Below are 21,040 nucleotides of genomic sequence, written 5' to 3'. Positions count from 1 at the left end.
ATCAGAATTCTGGCAGCCAGCCTTCTACCAGCCCCACCCTGTAAGACAGAAGCTTGTATTAGTCTTCGGGCATATTGACTGGTTCAAGAGGAAGCATCTAAAAACTACTAACCTTTGGGGATTCTATGTGAGTTCACTTGATTTCCCTTCACTGAAGTTGCTAGTTCAAATGCTACTGATGCTCCATGTAATTCACTCCGCTCTTTCCTGCTTCTCTTTTAAAAATTGAAGTACAACCAAGTGTTAGAAAATGTAAAGAGAGTCTCCAATGTGAAAGACAACAAAGAGAAAAATAAAAGTAAACCAGAAGAAAAACGGGCAATTTAGGAAACAGAAGAAGCCTTAAAAACAAAACAAGAATAAATACCCTTACAACAATAAAACTATTAATAGGAAAAAAAATGATGCTATAGAATGCAGAATGTATATGCAGATATTTTCTAAAAGGAACATCAAAATGATATGGGAAAATATCCTGGAAAGATGAAATTAGAGGACCAGAGTAGGAAATTAAAGATTTAGATAGACTTGTGTCAGTCTGCCTCCATTTATACTAAGGGACCTTTAGCAAGTTATTTAATTTGGGGGTCCTATATAGCAAACTATATAATATATTTATTGTATTATATAGTATTTATATAACACTGAAGAAAATTTTTCATGGGCACACTGACCTTTTTAAACTTTAAATTATTACTTGTTCAGTGTGGTTTTATTTAGTTTAAAATGTGGCTATGCAACTCTTTGTCCAGAATTTAAAATTAAGTTCAACAAAGTGTGAATCTATATATGAAGAGAGGGAAAGGGTAGGTGGAGAAGATATGTTCATTTAGAGGATTTGCTGTTTTGTTTTTAAATTATGAAAACAGTCTTTTTTGTGTGACTTGAAAATTTTACACTTATTAAATATTAGCTGTCTGTATAATCAGATAGGGTTTTCTACTAGAAGTTACCTTCTAGCAGAAGTTTCTGCACGACTCTAGCAGAGGGTAACCTTGCATTTTATTTAAGCAGCCTTCAATGACATTGTTTTTTAACGTTAGTCAGAAATTGATAAACTGAAGTAACTGAATGTATTGTGGTTAATATTACTGTCAGGGTGATGAATAATCTTGACATACACCAGCAACACACTGCCAGTCAGTAATCCTTCTCAAAGTAAGTATTTATTCACTAATCATCCTGAGTTACTGTGGTGTGGAGTGACCATTTATTATTATTTATCAATGAATTATTTTATTTACATAGCATTACCAGTTTTATCCCACAATACTTCCTATTTTCTTAGTTTAGTGCTGGGTGTACTAATTTGGGTAGATTCAGAGGAGGGAACATATATGCTTACCATGAATTTACATAAAAATGATTTCAAATCACCTAGAATTTTTTGTTTTGTTTTAAGTTTGATAAGTACTGTTACTACACTTCTGATTTCAGGTATATATATATATGTGTGTATATAAAGAGTAAATGTGGTAAGAAGATATTTTAAAAACCTGCATCCCTTTGTAGCTTTCTTTATATACTTGTATTTGTCAACTTCTTGTTCTTATATTTCCCTGTGATATTCAGAACTTACTTTATGTGAATATGTAGTATGCCTTGTACAGTGGCTAGTGTAAATAACTTATCTTCTAGTCACATGTTCACATTCCCGTCCAATTTTGTATTTTCAAAGTCCATTTATTTGAATAAGCAAACTTACTCAGCATAAATACTTATTTGTAGTAGCCTGTTTATATTGAATGAATGTGTTCGTTCAAATAATTGATTATTAAGTATTTGCTGGTCACCTTTTGTGGACATTATTCTAAGGACTGTGCCAGAAACAAAAGTTGTATATTGTCTCACTTTCATAAAAGGATTTCCTTTTAATATGAGTCCACAATTTATAATGTAAACCAAGTTTCTGAAAATGGACAAAGGGTGAACTCTGAAAACAAAAAACCATAGTTATCATTGGCCCAATATGTAAACTGGAATAGACAATTAAATAGTTACCATTTTTTTAAATGTAGGAAGAAAATTGGTAGTGTTTACTGAGAAATATATTCTGTTAAACTACATTAACTTATTTACTTTAAAAATATAAGTTTTTCTGTATGTCAACTAGAGTTAAAAAATAAAACAACAAAAACAAATACTAGTTTTGATCAGGTTAACAAGGTGGGTGAATTATAGATTTAGTGTGTCATATCTCAGCAAATGTTTTGAAAGTCTGAGTTTTACCTTTCTGAAATATAGACAAGGTGATTAAAAGACATTAGTAGCATTAAGAACTGTTCAAAACATTTAAACTCTATTGCTTAGTGTCCTTTGTAAACATGAGGTATTACCCTCTTTAGAGCATCTTTCTAGGATTCTTTCGTAGGCCCTGATTTATTTGACAATTTCTCTAATATTGCATGTTTGATCATATAGCTTGCTTTTCAGTAATTAAAACAAAATTGTAAATCATTCTGGAAGAATGAAAAACAATATATTTAAATACAAAGATATAATATGAGATCTTACATTTAGGCTTAGAAATTTGTACAAAAACTACAAATTTTTTGTACTACAAAATTTGTAGTACAAAATCTAGGAGAAAAAGGGGGTAAAGATAAGTCATTGTTAAAAATACAGGGGGTACCAAAAAATGTATACACATGTTAAGAAAGGAAAACTATATTAAAATTGTAATACTCAACATATACCATAACAGAAGATGAATATAAGTCACGTTTGACTTCTGCAATTACAAGAGGTGCTCAAAGTGATTACCATCAGCGTCCAGACACTTCTGTTTATAGAGAACTGCTTGAGCAACATTGACCAAAGTGTCCAATCGTATACATTTTTTTGGCAGCACCCCCAGTATAAATGATTGTAGTCTTATTGTTGGAAAGGAAGGTAAAGATGTGGCAGTTGTTCCCAACTAGAGACTCTGGTCACTTGGAGCAGACTGTAGGTTTATTGCAAGAGAATTTACATATGTATATATGTAATTTTCATATGTATATATTATATATCTATATATATAGATAGATATATAATATATGCTTATATTAATATATATAAACATATATATACACACATGTATAAGTGGTTGATATGCACTTGAAAAGAATACATATTCTTCTGTTGTTTGGTTAAGTGTTCTGTACATGTCAGTTAGGTAAAATTGGTTGATAGTGTCATTTATATCTTATACATCATTACTGATCATCTACTTCTATTGATTACTGAGTGATGAGTGTAGAAGTCTCCAACTATAATTTAGATTTGTCCATCTTTTTTCATTTCTATCACTTTCTGTTTACATATTTTCTTTTGTGTGTGTGTATTTTCAACATTTTTTGGGGGGTATACGTTGTGAGTTGAATTGTATCTCCCAAAAAGATATGTTGAAGTCCTAACCCCCATAAGCTGTGGACATGACTTTGTTTGTTAATAAAGTCTTTGCAGATGTAGTTTAGTTAAGATGAGGTCATTAGAGTGGGCCCGAATTAAAAATGTTTGGAGTCCTTATAAGAAGATGAAAACATCATGTTAAGACAGACATCAAAGGAGACAACGCCATGTGGTGATGGAGACAGAAATTTGAGTTATGTTGCCATAAGCCAAGGAACACCTGGGCTACAAGAAGCTAGAAGAGGCTAGGAAGGATCCTTCCCTAGAGGCTTCAAAGAGAGCATGGCTCTGCCACCACTTTGATTTTGGACTTCTCCAGAACTGTGATAGAACACATTTCTATTGTTTTAAGCTACCCAGTTTGTGGTACTTTGTTACAGGAGCCATGGGAAGCTAGTACAGTATATACACAATCAGATTGTTATGTTTTCTTGACAAATGGATTGTTTTATCTTTATGTAATGGTCCTCTTTATACCTGGTAATATCCATGTTCTAATGTCTACCTTTACTGATATTAATATATCCAGGACAGAATTATTTTGATTATTACTTGCAATATATTTTTCCATCAATTTTTAAAACCTGTCTGTGGTTTTATATTTTAAATTTATATTTTGTGGACAGCATATAATAGATTCTTGCTTTTATAGCCAGTCTGATAATCTCTACATTTTAATTGGGGTGTCAAGACCATTTATATTAATGTAATTTTTGATATAGTCAGTTTAAATGCACCTTCTCGCTATCTGTTTTTCATTCCTCACCTCAGTTCTTTGTACCTTGCCTTCCTTTATATGCCTTTTAGATTAAATGAGTATTTTTATGATTCCATTTTATCCTCACTCTGGCTGATTTTTTGTACCTCATTTAAAAAAAAAATAGTGGTTTCTTAAGTGTTTGAAACATGTCTTTAACTTATGACAATTTATCTTCAAATTATATTATACCACTTCATGTATAGTTTTCAAACCTTACAACAGTATACTTCTATTTTCTCTATTTCAGCATTTGGAGCTATTGTCATAAATTTTGCAGCTAAATATGCTGTAAACTAAATACATCGTTACTATTTTTGATTTAGGCAGCCATCTTTTAAAGCAATACAAATAAGAAAGCAAAATTTTTTTTTAAATGTTTAGCCTGAGTGTTACCATGTCTGGTAATCTTTATTTGTATGGACATGCATTTCAATCTGGTATCATATTCCTTCTGTCTAAAAATTTTCATTCATATTTCTTGACGTGCAAGTTTTCTGGCAATTAATTCTATTATTTTAATTTAATCTGAAGAAACGTATTTCACATTGTTTCTAAACTATTTTTACTGCATATAGAATTCTAGATTGACACTTTTTTCCCTCAGTACTTTAAAGGTGACTTTTCTGCTGTCTTCTGGCTGGCTGAGTTACTGTTGAAAAGTCTGCAGTGTTCTCATTTTTTTTTCTTTCTGTACAATAATTGTTTCTCTTTTTCTCTAGCTATCTTCAAGACTTTTTCTTTGTCTTACGTTTTCAGCTGTTTGACTGATCTCTCTTGTTCATTTGTTTGTTTTGTTTTCCTACTTTGAGATTTTAGAGTTGCTTGAGTCTGTAATTTGTTTCCTTTTAATAATTTTGGACGTTGCTCATTCATTACTTTGATATTTCTTTTGCTCTTTTGTCTCTTTCCTCCTGTGTTTCCAATTATGCCTCTATTAGACTCTTTGATTTTGCCCCAGAGCTCGATTACTCAATCCTCTTTGTTTTTTCATGGGTTCATCTTCTTCATTTTGAATAATTTCTATTTAAACTACTTTCAAAGAGAGGTAGTTTAATACTTATTTCTTACTTATTCCTTTCTTAGTTGTGTCCAGTCTGCTCACTAACTAATCAAAAGAATTGTTCACCTATGATATGTTTTCAAGCATTTACATTAGATTCTTTTTTAGTTTCCAGTTCTGCTGAAATTTCCTAACTATTCATGTAAGTTTTCCACCTTTTCCACCAGATCTTTTAGTATGTGAATTTCATTTGTTTTAAATAACCTGTCTGATACCTCTAACCATCTGTATTCTTTCTGAGACTAGTTCTTTTGATTGCTTTATTTCTTCATAATGGGTCTTTTTTTTCCTTAGTATTTTAAGTGCCTCATAGTTTTTGATTGAATGCCAGTAGAGATGGGATATGAATAATATTTTATGCCCAGAAAAGTGGGTGCCTCTTCTTATGTCAGGCAGTCTGTGTGGGGAGTTCAGTCAGTCTAGTTAATAGATGAGCTCTGTTGGATTTGTTGTCATTATTACCTTCTGTGCAACACAGATTTCAAATCCCTCCTTTTGAGTTTGGTGGTAGGGTGGGCCCTGAATGAAGTCCTAGAGAATTTTTCTCTTTGTTCCTGCCCCATCGTTTAGTAGACCCTCTGTGCCTGTGCTACACAGGAGTTTTTGTCTCTACTTTCTTGTCTTTTCCCAGAAGTAGATTGCTATTTGCTTGTTACTTAGTGCCCGGCTTGCGGTGGGGGTAGGGCAACTCCTCAGTTCTCTGGTCCAGCATCAGTCTTGAGCAGACCCTGTTGGGTCCTCTCAGGTGGGCCTCCTTAGTGCTCTTGTCTGTACTGTTCCACGTGGCATCCAAACTCGGCCTTGTGTCTTTGTCAGGTCTCATGTATGACAGGTTTTCTGTTCCTCCTCCCATAGTAGCAGACCTCCTTCAATGTAGAATTCTGGTCCATAGAGATTTTTTGTCTTTTGTCCTAGGTGAGAGGACTTTTGCTTTCACTCTACCCCAGAAGCAATAGAACTTTCCCTGGGCCTTGTGGGTAATATAGGTTTCCTAACTCTCTTCCAGAGGTAGATTGGCTTTGTTTCTACCTTTCCCTCATATGCAGGGATAACTTTCCCTCATCCCCGGGCCCTGGGGTAAGCGAGTTTGGTATTCCTCCCCCATCAGTTGAAGGTTTTAATTCATGTAAGATAAAGATTAGGGGAAGTGGATGTTATTTTTGTGCTTTTCCTCAGTAACAGAAGATCACATCCTATCTCTCAAACGTTTGTGATTGTCCCAGACTCCTCCTTTGTTACTAGTCACTCTGAGTAGTTGAGGTGATACCAAGACCTGTCAGTGTCCCAAAGAGGAGGGTCTCAGTCAAGAGTAAATGCCAGCTGATAGGAAGCCAGCTCCTTAGGCAGCCACTGTTAGGGAAAGGCTGGGAGCTGGGCATTTCTTTCTGCCTTCTCTGCACTGAGCCCTGGAGGAATGGCCTGTAAGAACTCTTTTTGTTTGGTATAGACCCGCCAATAGAAGCCCCATTGGTTACCGAAGCCAGGCTATCAAGGGGTGCATGCCCTGGGGTGGGGGGGCAGCTGCAAAAGCCGAGATACCAGAGGTGTGTACATGCTCCTTCCGGGGGCATTTGGGTGACTTGGAGAAAGCTTTGGGAGAATGGGGAGATCCTGTCTTCTGGCCGCCCTGTCTCAGGACCATCACTGTGGATCCCTGTTATGTGCGGTGTACTAACTTAGGAGTCTGGTCCTCAGGCTGCAGCTGTGATGGTATGCAAATAAGCATTTGTCACGGAAAGACTGGGATATTGGAGTTTCTGTCTGCTGCCTCTGCTGAGCTTCAGGGGTATAGCCAAGGCAAGCCCTCTGGAGTCTGGTAGGAATTGTTTCTTTTCTTGCTGTAGTTCTGTGGGTCTTATGTGTGCAAGCCTTTTGGGCTTTCAGAACTGGCTGTTTTGGGGATGTGTCTCGCAGGTAGAGGTCTTAAATATCGGGGTGCTAGATGCCACGTACAAAACTTTCACTCAGAGAGAAGCTGTGAGTTGGGAGCTCCCTCCCAAATGTATGTCACCTTATCAAAGCTGAGTGTATGGCAAGAGTGTGTCACAGCCTTTCCTACCTGTTACGATACAGGTTTTTTCTCATTTTTTTCAATGTGTATGAGTTGCTCAGCTAGTTTCTGGGTTTCTTTCAGAGGGAATTGTTCCATATCCAGTTATGGATTAGATTTGTCTGTGGGAAGCCTCCATCTTGGACCTGAACTCCTGACTTTAGTGGTTTTAAATGTTTCTATTTGAAAATGAATAGGTTTTATTTTATCAGCATTGGGCCTCTTGGGTGTTTACCATTTTCATAATTATGTAAAACATTCTTTTCAGTTTGTCTTGGATTATTCAGATTGTCTTTTGGGTTCTTCTAATATTTAGCCCATTGCTGACATTGGATTATCAGATTCTTTTAATCAATTTATGTGCCTTTCTCAAACTCAGATAAAAACCTGTAGTAAAAATCACTATATGAACCATACTGAAAAACAGAAGTGTAAAGGCATTGCTACTAAATCTACCAATGTGAGCATTTGGAATGATTTAGATGCTACATAGGCACAATAAGTAAAATGAAATACTTTCTTTTTCCCAAGATGTGTTGGTTAAATTGAAATAGTATAGTGAGTGTATATTTAATGCCACTTGCAAGAACGTGTGTGTTTTCAAGGGATTAAAAACTGCTCTGGTACATGAAAACAGAAGTGCTTATTTGTTAACTCTAAAAGCCACAGTAGTGTGCCAATGAAATGTTTTTTTCTTGACAATATTAAATAAAATGTAGAGTGCATGAAGATAAGTGCCCAACCGTTTCAGTCATATATAGCATACGACGAAATACCCTAAAAGCCAAGGTTGAGTAAAAATGCTGATCAGGCTGTTTGTTATACTTGTCATTTAGATAAAAGAGCTGTTCAACCGACACAAAATAGTTGTTGCACCTCCTAACAGTGGCAACATTGCTTAAATGACAGAGGCTATTTGTTTATTTTCTTCTCTTGAGGGGTGGGGGAAGAAGGCAGGTGGTGGAGATGCACAGAATAAGATTCATCGGCCTCTTTAAAAAGCTTTAGCACCACAGAATTAAAGGCTCGCATTGGGTTCATGGATGCTAGTATACGAATATGAAAGCTGAGAGGAAAGTAAAGCAGTACACGTTGGTACCAGTACTTAGCCCTTTTTGTTCACAATTTTTTAAAAAAGATGTTTTAACCAAACATCTTTTAGGTAGCCCAAGACAAAATATTCATATTTTTTCCTCAATTATAAATCCTTATGCTAAAGTGATATTTGCATATGTATATTATATAGATAAGGATGAGAATGTAAATGGCCTTTTTTCAAAAGGAGATTTAATCTAAACCTCCCATGAAAGGATTCTAATGGCCTGACAGATTTAACACCAATATTTTCATCAATTCAAGCAACCCAGATGATTTTGGATTTACTAGTCAATTTAGTTAGCGTCCACTCTGAATCTTGCCCTGCCACAGGCTAAGTAACCAATCCTTAGTAGTCATTTAACTTCTCCCAGACTCAGTTTTTTCACCTGTAAATTGGCAATGCTAACAGGTTTGTACATTAAGCGGTGCTTGTTAATATAATAAGATAATTTATGTAATACTCTTAGAGTCTTCACTTATATCCAATAATAGTAGCATTATCATCAGATAGAATGGCCCCTTTAATCTGCATAGCATAGTAATTTCCTGTTATCTTCTCAAATTAAATTATTATTCTTTAATCAAGAATGACCATCTTTTGTGATATCAAATTTCCTGATAGTCCACCCTCTTTCATCCTCTGAATTAGGTGAAACTAATGTTTAGCCTGATCTTTTTATAACATATAACATTGAATTCATATAACACTGAGTTCCACCAATCTTTTCTTTGCTAGTTTTTAGCTCTCACTTTGCAATGGCTCTCTTTCAATATCTATAGCCCTTCCCTACTTCCAGGAAAGAATAATGTATAACGTCTCTTGTTCATGACCTCTTAAATACTGTAGGACAGGCTTTATGTGTAGTCATGGAATTACAGGATGTTTCCAATTTTCTAATCAAATGAAGATGATGTTGGCAGATGGCTTGAGTCCGGTCACCGAGATCCTAAGAGAGATGCTCAAGTAGTCCTACTCTTTTGCCTCCCTTTCCTGAGTCCCTTTTGGCATCGCTTTTGCACGTCTCTGTATTCCCATGAAATGTGTTTTTGTGATACACTATCCTTTAGCATTTCCAAGGGCCCTATTTCTGAGTCTTATGCTCCAGAATGATTTTTCTATGTTTCTTTCTTTCTTTCTTTCTTTCTTTCTTTCTTTCTTTCTTTCTTTCTTTCTTTCTTTCTTTCTTTCTTTCTTTCTTTCTTTCTTTCTTTCTTTCTTTCTTTCTTTCTTTCTTTCTTTCTTTCTTTCTTTTCTTTCCTTCCTTCCTTCCTTCCTTCCTTCCTTCCTTCCTTCCTTCCTTCCTTCCTTCCTTCCTTCCTTCCTTCTTTCTTTCTTTCTTTTTTTAATTTTCTCTTCTGCTTCTCATCCTCATATGTTGGGGTTTAATGGTTTTCCAAGAAAGCGTCAGAATGATGTAAAAACCTCTTTTGAGACTTGGATGTTGAAAGAGAAGTTTGTTAACTCAAACACGTCTCTGCTCGGTAAAATTACTCAGATTTCTTGTCAATTCCCTATAACTTTCTTACTCTAAGTAACTGGAATCATGGCCCAGCAGTTTGGAACTTCACTTCTGAAAGATTGATGTAAATCGGAACAGTTCACGTATAAACTCAAAAGGAAGAAGCAATTATGGGGATCGTGATAATAACAATTACAACATTAATAGCAGTGGTACTTACGGAGTATCTTCTTTGTGCGAGGAGCTATTCTAAATACTTTCCATGTATTATTAGCCTTTTAAATAAATCTGTTAAGTAAATATATTTGAGAAATGTAGGAAATTGGGAAATTGTTGAAATTAGGAAAAACAATTTGTAATGCCACAGTGTTAGATGGATAACCTGGCCCAAAGACAGGATTTGAGTGCTGGGTTTGTGCCTTCTGGATTTGTATTGATTTTGAGTTACATCACTCAAGACACTTCTCATCTTTATTATTAAAATAAGGATACCTAGTTCACATATGTATTGTGAGAATGCATAATAATGTTTTATAAGTCGCAAAATGTAAGCTGGGGATATTATTCTTACTTATGTAACTTCAGGTGAGATTTCCTGAAATTTTAATAAAGAGAAAACTTAGGTTGTATCAACACTACAAAAAGTCTCTTCTTTTTACAGCTAAGTTTTACTAGTAATTATATGAGAGTCTATTGATTGCCCTTGAAGGCGTATGTGAATCCAAAACTGTGTGTTTTTAATTCATATAATAGAAGATGGTTGTTAACTTGCTTGACATTTCTATGCTTTTCATGGGAAAATTGAGTGACCCTTTGGACTTTTGAAAAGTAAGTTTACTTTTGTTTCTATTCTTGAGGTAGGCAAATTTAGTTTATTGGGACTATTGTGTACTGTTAGGCTTCTGACAGGTAATGCACAGTACTGTAGGAACCATTAGAGGATTATGATATTTTCTTTCCTAATAGATGCCACTAATTTCATCAGGTTGTTTAGTGACTTTTTTCTTAAATATTCTTAAATAAGCTGACAACAATAATTATTATTGCTAATAATGCACTATGTGCCGGGTACTGAGCTGTGCACTCTACATGCAGTATTTGTGTTTCCCTAATAATTAACAAATTTACTTCTCAAAGAAGATAATCAGGTATTTTTCATGGTAATACTCTTAAAAACTTGATTTAGAAAGTTTTGTCTAGCATATTTTATTCTGAAAGGTATCATTACTCTTTCTCAAACAGAATACTTATCACTCTACCACAATTGTCAATTTTGCTGTTTGTAAAATTAAAATATCCCAAGTATTGTGATTTTTTTTTGTTTTGTTATTTATACATTTTCAAGAGTTTTGGTGTTCTATTTTCTTTAATTTGTCTTTTCTTACTTTAATCCAAGTTCTTATTTCTATTTAGTCCTGATACTCTAATTTTTAAATCATTCTATTTTATTTGAACCACTTTTTCATCTTGCTGTGATAAAGGTTCTTTTATTATTTTCTTAGATTTAAAAAATCTCATATAATTCTATTTTTAGCTTTATATAATGTTTAAAATTATTTTTCTGTATCTTCAGGCTATTCATGTTTACCTGTTTATGATCTTGAATTATACCATTCTAATCAATACTTATTTTTTATTGATTATTTTCAGGAAGTTATGACCCTTTTAAATGACTGTAGTTTTGCTTTTTCCTTTAATCCATTTGCTGATTTTAAAAAATATTCTGTCAAGCTTTTCTATGAGCTCTTTGTAGGATGATAGTGCTAGGCATTTTCTTGAATTGCCCTCTGATTGATACTCTTAATATACTGTATAAGTAAGAGGAGCCATCAGCATTTACTTTTAGTTCTTTTGTAGAGATGAATAAACATCTTGAAATGCTGATTTAGACAATGTTTTAAAAATGCTATGATGCACTTTGGTGTATGACATACTCTTGCTTAGTTAAATGTTTTGCAGCATTATAACATAGTTGGATTCAGCTCATCTTTTAAAGCAGTTGTCAGAAAAATATGGGCCAGCATGGTAGAATGTATTAGCTCAATACATTGTCTCCATTTTATTATGAAGCTGCTGAGGAAGCTGTGATATACAGCACTGTCATTACAGATCTATTGTTAGGACGGTTCCACAGTCTTCTTTGCACTGCCATTAATTTATAGCAGTAAACAATATGTAGCCTTCCTACTGCAGCAAAGCAGAATCTTTTAATGAGGTGGATGTTATTACCACAATAAATCAGTGCTTTCGCGTAATGTATAATTCAATGTGTGTATTCCCACTGTAACTTCTCTGAGTAAGCTGATAGTGTATCATTGTCATTGCACAGCTCCACTGGTTTTTTTTTTTTTTTTAACCTTCTTTTATTCGGGGATTTCTTTTTTATATGCTTGCAAATAAATGTGGTATGTCTTGACAGCTGTCCTGTAGCAGGCTTCAGAAACCAACTGTAACAATACTAGCCAGAATCAATACTGTGGGTTCTACCTATATGGATCTCTGTGTGATGCTATTTTTTTTTAGATGCGAGTGAAATCAATCCTAATTGGTTTTAGCATTATATTCAAGAAGCGTGATTCTATAACTATTGATTTTGGGGTGTACTTATTTGGAGAGTAATAAAAATAGGAGCAGATAAATTGAATACTTAATATGCTGCAGAACCATACAAAAGGAGCATTGATTCTATTTTTAATTCATATAATTTGTCTTCCAATGATTGTATTTCTTCTTTCTTTCCTTTTGCATGGCTCAGTCTTTAGGGACAGTAACTAAAATCCATTTAAAGGCATTCCAAATTGGTTCTGTAACAATGATTTCTTGGAGTCAGTTCCAGTCTTAGCTGGCATAGATTTAGTAAATCAGATTTAATTCTTTTGTGCAGAAACTAATGCTTTAAAACATGACATTTTTAATTAGTATACTGTAATACTGATTAAAATAGTAATCAACTAAAGATTTTTAAAAATTTGCTTGTAAAGTAAAATGTGGCTTAAAAGCAAAGGTTGATTAGAAAGAGCCAAGGTATTGAAAGAGAATAGTATTAAAAATAAATAGTAGTTTTGAAAAAATAGTTAACAATTTAAGAAAGATAACCAAATGATGAATGTAAAATATTGCTTAAAATCACATGTTAACACGAAAAGCAGTTTAAAAACTAGTTTAACATTGCCTCATTTTGGTAGAATATTTCTAAATACATCTATTTGTGAACCAATATTTTTACATTTTTAGTTGAATATTTCCCCCATAAAGGTATTTTCTATCTCTTATAAATGATGGGTGACTAACTCACAGGTTTTCATTGAAGAAAGTAATCTGACACATCATTTTCCCCCCTAGTTAATTGGTACGTACCAATAGACATTTTGTAGATACCAGAGTGTTTTTTGTTTGTTTGTTTTGTTTTTATGAGAATGAATTGTTACTTAAAGCAGTTGATCTTAACATTCCTTGAGCCCTTAGGACCCTTTGAGAGTCTTAGAAACACCCTGTTTATCTTCCCTAAGGAAATCTACGTGTGCACAGTCACATAGAATTTTGCATACTGTTCATATAGTCCCTGAATAATAACAGCAGCAGCAATAAGGATAGCAACTAACATTTACGAAGATTATTATCTTTTGCCAAGCAGTGTTCTGTGGCTTTACAGGCTATGATTGTATTCAAATTTTACCCTAATTCTAAAAGATAATCTTAAAATAATAGCATTCATTGAATGTGGACAGGCATGGTTTGTAGGACTGTACATGTACTGGCTCATTTTCCAAAACAACCTTCTGCCTGGATACTATTACTACTCCAGTAAGCCCAGGTTCTTCACCACTTTGCTCTGCTGTTTGGGGACCTCTGCTGTAATGTATTGTTTTTCTGTATAAGCTTGAAATCTGCCTGCTATTCTTTCTGTGTTATGTATTTTTTTTATATTTCATGCAGGCATGTTTTTATCCTCCAAATTCTAGTTTCACTCATACTAGTAGAAATCCCTAGGTTTATATTTAATCTTCCTTTCACACAATCTCCTCCTTGCACTCCTCACTCCCCCCAATTTTATTTCTTGTTCTTTTCAGACCCTATTATAAATTAATCCTCTAGCTTCAAGATTCTATTTCTGGTTGTTGATTATAATTAACTAAATAGGACTTTTTAGTTAAAGCACTAAATAGGTGCTTTTCAAAGTATTATATAGCTAATATTCACTTCATGTAATTGTCTTTATGAAAAAGCTTGCTATAGGCTGATAAAAGACCTTTGTTCAACAAAAACTAGACTTGTTGAGAAATGGCAGGTTTCTCCATCCATTTGTAGATGTATGTTGAACCTGCATTGAAAATACGTTTGCTTTCCATCTAGTCTCTGAATGCACCACTATGTGATAGCTTAAATAGAACATATATTTTTAAAATTCACTTTCAAGCTTGCTAATAGGACAACATTTGAGAGTGAAAGAAATAAAGCACGCTTACATTTATGGGTTCTTGTTTATTTTGTTTCCTTCCCCATTGACAGCCAATAGGTGCTTTGAATCCAAAGAGAGCAGCATTCTTTGCAGAACGTTATGAATCCTGGGAAGACGATCAAGTCCCAAAGTTCCACTATGGCACTCATTACTCAACTGCAAGTTTTGTTCTTGCATGGCTGCTAAGAATGGTAAGTTAAATTTGAATAATAAACTATGAATAAATGAATCTAGTGTTGTGGAGAATATGCAGTGATTAAAATTCATCATTTTTTTTGAAGGCTAAATTATTTTTCAATGATTAAGGTGCTAATTAAAGTATCTCTGTCTCCCATTTGGTGTGTGTTTTATATCCTACTACTGTAGAATTGCCTTAAAAATATTTCATCTTGAATTGTGTGAATTGTTTCCCCTGAATTTGCCTCATCAAATGGTTGATATCTTACCAGATTCTAAATTGTAACACAAATTCAAATATAGTCTATTAAAATAAGAAATAAGATTTCATTAACACACGTATATTCATATATGTTGGAGCTTCAGTTGCCCCAAATGGAATAAGGTACGTTTGTAGGTTACACCCAGCTGCCATGTATTGATAATATATTGGTTAAACAAGAAATGTTTCTGTAAAATTGAAAGGTGATTCATCTACTAGAAGGTAATTTCTTTGGGAAAGCATTAGCGGCACATCATTAATTAAAGCTTGTTGGAAGGGTACAGGCAGACATAAATCCTAGAAGTAATTTATAGTGCTTAGCTAATTTCAAGCAATTATCCACTAATATGTGTTTAAGTGTTCTTTAACTAAGAGGAGGCTTTTAAATCTTCCAAACATTTTTCTTTTCTTAATCATAAATTAAATATTGAGCCATAACAATAGGAAAATAACATATTGGACTATTTCCCTGTATTACGAAAAAATGCAATCTAATTTATGTCTGAATGTTATTAATAAATTGTTCTTGGAAAGAAAGAGTATATGAAAAATGTTGCACATAACATATTTAGGATATTGTCTTCTGAAACAAAAACATTTTAAGAACATTAGTAATTTAGATATCATTCCCAGTTTATTCCTAGTATGTATTAATGGCTAATATCTATTAGTCATTGAAATATTTAGATAATAAAGATTTATAAAAATCACATTTTTATGCATTAAGGAAGATATGGATTTTTTTAATGCTTTATTTTTTAGGAACCTTTCACAACTTATTTCCTAAATTTGCAAGGAGGGAAATTTGATCATGCAGATCGAACTTTTTCATCAATTTCCAGAGCTTGGCGAAACAGTCAGCGTGATACATCTGATATTAAGGTATAGAAATGTTTCATTTTACAGTTATTATTGCCAATGTGTTCCCTGTTGAATGAATGTGGACAATTCCTCTTTTGCAGTACAGTCCTATTTACTGAAGATAAGCCTCAAAGAATGAGGTCCTTTTAAGTGGCCAAGAAACACTGTACAGAATTTGTCTCTCTTTCTCTCTTCTGTGTCTGTCTCTATGTCTGTATGCATGTCTGTCTTCTCTCTCTGTCTTTTTTTAGTTATGGATTGGTTGTTTTTTCCCCTTCCTTGGAATCATTTTTTTTAAAGGAAAAATGTAGTATGAATGTAAAGCAGCATGCTCAGTGACATTCCAAACTCAGTGAATAAAATTAATATAGTCAGAAAAATGCTATGTGAAAAACCTCAGACTTTATTTCAGAGATCTCTGGTCTCTATAGTTGTCATATTTTACTTGCTGCCAGTTCTCAATGCGTACCTGACTCTGCTTGATATAGGATCACATTATTATTGAGGAGAAATCAGAGTTCTCCTATCTCTATATTTACTACTGTAAAAGATCAAAAACTTTGCACAGTAGCTGACATAATCCTTACTTGACTTTAGCTTCTACCCTCAGAAGTACAGTATTTTATTTTCATGACATAGAGTCCCTTTCTGCAAGGTACTGGCGTTAGAAGCTATTGAATATAATGAGATATGCCTATGGTTGTTTAGGTCCTTACAGTATCATAAAGACATATGACTTATATATAAATAATTGTACTATTTGTGAGACAGTGATAAGTAACATATAAGATATATTGGGGTTCAACAAAGGAAAAGTTACATTACTGATGTTTATGTTACTATAGAGTACTTTAAAAAAATTCAGTGTAACAATAATTATATTTTACTCTTCAGTATGGTACTTTATAGTCCATAAATGGTATTCACACACTTTATCTTACTATATAGTATAGCATTGCTTATATCAAAGATTTCATCATATGGGGAAATAATCTTATATTGGGACATCTATAGGAATTTCTTTTTTATTTAGTTTATTGTGGTGACAATTGTTAGTGAACTTAGATTTCAGGTGTACAATTCTGTAATACACCATCTATGTATCACATTGTATTCACTGCCCAGAGTCAGTTCTCCTTCCATCACCATATATTTGATCCATTTTATCCTCATCTACCCACTCTCCCCCCTTACCTTCTGGTAAACACTAAACTATGGTCTGTGTCTATAAGTTTTTGTTTCTTTATTTGTTTGTCTTGTTCTTTTGCTGTTTTCAGTTTTATATACCACAGATCAGTGAAATCATATGGTTCTCGACTTTTTCTGTCTGACTTATTTCACTTAGCATAATAACCTCAAGATCTATCCATGTTGTCACAAATGGTACAATTTCATCTTCTCTTATGGCAGAATAGTATTCCATTGTGTATATATACCACAACGTCTTTATCCAATCATCTATTGAAGGACACTTTGATTGTTTCCATGTCTTGGCCACCATAAATGGCTGCACTAGTGAATTCTACCAAACTTTCAGAGAGGATCGAATACCTGTCCTACTCAAACTCTTCCAAAAAATTGAAGAGGCAATACTCCCTAACTCATTTTATGAGGCCAATATTACCCTGATACCAAAACCTGGTAAGAAATGAGGCTAACATTACCCTGATACCAAAACCTGGTAAGGATAACACACAAAAAAGAAAATTACAGACCAATATCTCTGATGAATACAGATGCAAAAATCCTAAACAAAATTCTAGCAAATCGAATGCAACAATGCATTAAAAAGATTATACATCGTGACCAAGTGGGATTCACCCCAGGGGCACAAGGATGGTTCAGCATATACAAATAATTAATGTGATATACCACATAAACAAAATACAGGACAAAAATCATATGATTATATCAATAGATGCAGAAAAAGCTTTTGACAAGATACAACATCCATTTATGATTAAAACACTTAATAAAATGAGTATAGAAGGAAAATACTTCAATGTAATAAAGGCCATATATGACAAAGCCTCAGCTAATATCATAATTAACGGTGAAAAACTAAAGTCCTTTGCTCTATGATCAGGAACACGACAAGGCTGTCCCCTATCACCTCTGCTTTTCAACAAACTATTTCCCTGAAAGTAAGACCTAGCCGGGCCATCAGCTCTAATGCATCTTTTGGAGCAAAAATTAATAGAAGACCCAGGGTTATATTACATTATATTATATTATATTATATTATATTATATTATATTATATTATATTATATTATACTATACTGTATTATATTATATTATACCCAGTCTTATATTAAACTAAGACCGAGTCTTATATTAATTTTTGCTCCAAAAGACGCATTAGAGCTGATGGTCCTGCTAGGTCTTATTTTTCGGGGAAACACGGTAGTATTGGAAGTCCTAGACACAGCAATCAGGCAAGAGAAAGAAACAAAAGGCATCCAAATTGGGAATGAAGAAGTTAAATTGTCACTTTTTGCAGATTACATGATGCTAGATATCAAAAACTTTAAAGACTCCACCAAAAAGCTATTAGAAACAATCAACAAATTCAGTAAAGTTGCTGGCTACAAAATCAATGTACAAAAGCCCATTGCATTCCTATATACTAACAATGAAATCTCAGAAAAAGAAATTAAAAGAAATGCCTTTTGCAATTGCAGCAAAAAGAATAAAATACCTAGGGATAAACTTAACCAAGAATGTGAAAGACCATATACTGAAAACTGTAAGACATTTTTAAAAGAAATTGAAGAAGACACAAAAAAATGGAAAGACATTCATGTTCATGGATTAGAAGAATCAACATAGTTAAAATGGCCATATTACCCAAAGCAACATACAGATTTAATGCAATCCCCATCAAAATTCCAATTGCATTTTTTAAAGAAATAGAACAAACGCTCATCAGATTTATATGGAACCACAAAAGACCCTGAATAGCCAAAGCAATCCTAAGGAAAAAGAACAATGGAGGTATTATACTCCCTGACTTTAGCTTGTACTACAGGGTAACAATAATCAAAACAGTATGGTACTGGCAGAAAAACAGACACATAGACCGAAGGATTTTTTGACAATCATCAATAACGTACTCTGAAATACTCTTGAAATTGTATATCATACACTTTGAGAATCATTAGTTGATGATTTTGAAGTGGATATTAGGTAACAAATGAGAATACTTGACAGATTTAATAATTGTTGAATTCTATTTTTCCCTGCTGTATAATAAAGAGGTAATGGATATCTTCAGATTTCTTCCTGTCTCAGTACTAGACATTCCTGCTTAATTCTTTGTTAGACAGGAGGTACATATGATAGATCCTTGTAGTTTTGTCGTCTCTTTTTCTGAAATCTCAATCTTTTTGTTTCAAGATTATTTAATTAGTACGTCTTGTTCCATTTTCTCAAACACTTTCCTTAAAATTGTGTAAAAATAGATAAACCCACGCAAAACAGCAGCATAAAAAAATGAAACTCACATGAACTTCTTTACTTTTTTCCTTCCTTATTTTGCTCATTATTTTTGTTTTTTCCCCCACAAATAATAAGGACTTAAATCCATCTCGCTTTCGTTTGAATGCCCCAGTAGACTATCATAAAATATTCCCAATTACTAGACAATACTAGAATTTCAGTTTTTGCTATTGTGTTACTTAATCTGTAGCTTTCTAGCAGGTCATCTTGATGAAGAAGTAGAGTACAAGGTTAAGGGGAAAATTTTTAAAAATAAAAGAATTAAAAATTCCAATTGTCAAGTTGATTGGAGCCTGATGAGAAGTATAGCTTCATTATTAAATATCATTTCATTATGATCAGAGGCACCAAAATTTTCTTCAGGACTAACTTTGTGGAAACCTACTTGCTCTTCTAACCAATACGGATGGATTTAAGTCCTTTCATCCTCTTTGCGCAATGATTTTTCCTGTATTTTTATGCAAATACGAACTTACAGATAGTAGCAATAATAGGTAACCCTGAAGACTGAAGTAGAAAGTGCTAAAATTGGGTTGGAGAACCATCACTGTGACATATAATTTCGAATCCCCAGCAGATTCTGTTTCAAGTCTTAAAAACTCACTTGTAAGGCCAGAGGTATTACATTCTCTGACTTCAAATTATACTATAAAGTGACAATAATCAAAACTTCATGGTATTGGCAGAAAAACAGACACACTGAACAATGGCACAGAATCAAGAACCCAGAAATAAACCCACATATACGTGGGCAAATAATTTTTGACTAAGAGCCAAAAACATATAATGGAGAAAAGAAACCTTCAATAAATGGTACTGGGGAAATTGGAAAGCCATGTGCAAAAGAAACTAGACTGCTGTCTGTTACCATATACCAAAATTAATTCAAAATGGATCAGAGACCTAAATATAAGACCTGAAATAACAAATTGCATAGAAGAAAGCATAGATTCTAAACTTATGGACCTTGGGTTTAAAGAGATTTTATGAATTTGACTTCAAAGGCAAGGGAAGTAAAAACAAAAATAAGTGATTGGACCTTATCAAACCAAAAAGCTTCTGCACAGGAAAGAAACCATCAGCAAAACAAAGAGGCAGAAAACCAATGGGAGAAGATATTTGCAAATGACACCTCCAAACAGAGGCTAATATTCAAAATATATAAAGAACTCATACAACTCAACAACAACAAAACCCCAAACAACTCAATTTTAAAAATGGACAGAATACCTGAACAGATACATCTCACAAGAAGAAAGCCAACAGATTTATGAAAAGATGCTCAACTTCACTAGCTCTTAGGGAAATGCAAATCAAAATTAGAAGGAGATACCACCTCACACCTGTTAGAATGGCTGTTATTAACAAGACAAGGAATAACAAGTGTTGGAGAGGCTGTGGAGAAGAAGGAACACTCATGCACTGTTGGTAGGACTATAAATTGATACAGCCACTATGGAAAACTATATAGAAGTTCCTCAAAAAGTGAAAAATAGAATAATCATATGACCCAGCAATCTCTCTTTTGGAAATGTACAAAAAAAATTTGAAAACATCCGTAAAGATAGATGTACCACTATGTTCATTGCAGCATTTTTTACAGTTGCCAAGACGTGGCAACAGCTGAAGTTTCCTTTAATAGATGATTGGATAAAGTAGATGTGGTACATATATGCAATGGCATATTAATCAGCCATTAGATAAGGTGAAATGCTGCCATTTGTGACAACATGGATAGATCTTGAGATTATCATGCTAAGCAAAATAAGTCAGAAAAAGTCCAAAACTACATGATTTCACTTCTATGTGGGATATAAAAAACTGAAAGCAACAAATGCACAAATCAAAGAAGCAAAAACTCTTAGACACAGACAATAGTTTAGTGGTTACCAGAGGGGAAGGTGGGGGATGGTAGAAGAGGTTCAAGGGTGTCATATATATGGTGATGGAAGAACTGACT

General features: G+C 33.7%; 1 protein-coding gene across 3 annotated transcripts in view; it reads left to right on the top strand.

Moving 5' to 3' along the window:
• The window catches only part of LRBA (LPS responsive beige-like anchor protein), a 570,825-nt gene that overhangs the window by 411,269 nt on the left and 138,516 nt on the right, over window positions 1-21,040 (top strand). For all 3 annotated transcript variants that reach the window (XM_081075612.1, XM_081075611.1, XM_081075613.1), the window contains exons 45-46: window positions 14,331-14,471; window positions 15,482-15,601. In XM_081075612.1, coding sequence (XP_080931738.1) covers window positions 14,331-14,471; window positions 15,482-15,601 — 261 coding nt within the window. The remainder of the gene's footprint in view (window positions 1-14,330; window positions 14,472-15,481; window positions 15,602-21,040) is intronic.

This window comes from Rhinolophus hipposideros (genome assembly GCF_964194185.1).
Source record: "Rhinolophus hipposideros genome assembly, chromosome: 16".
NCBI classification, from domain to species: Eukaryota; Metazoa; Chordata; class Mammalia; order Chiroptera; family Rhinolophidae; genus Rhinolophus; species Rhinolophus hipposideros.
The sequence above is the reverse complement of the archived record's forward strand: the minus strand, read 5'-3'. Positions and strand labels throughout refer to the sequence as shown.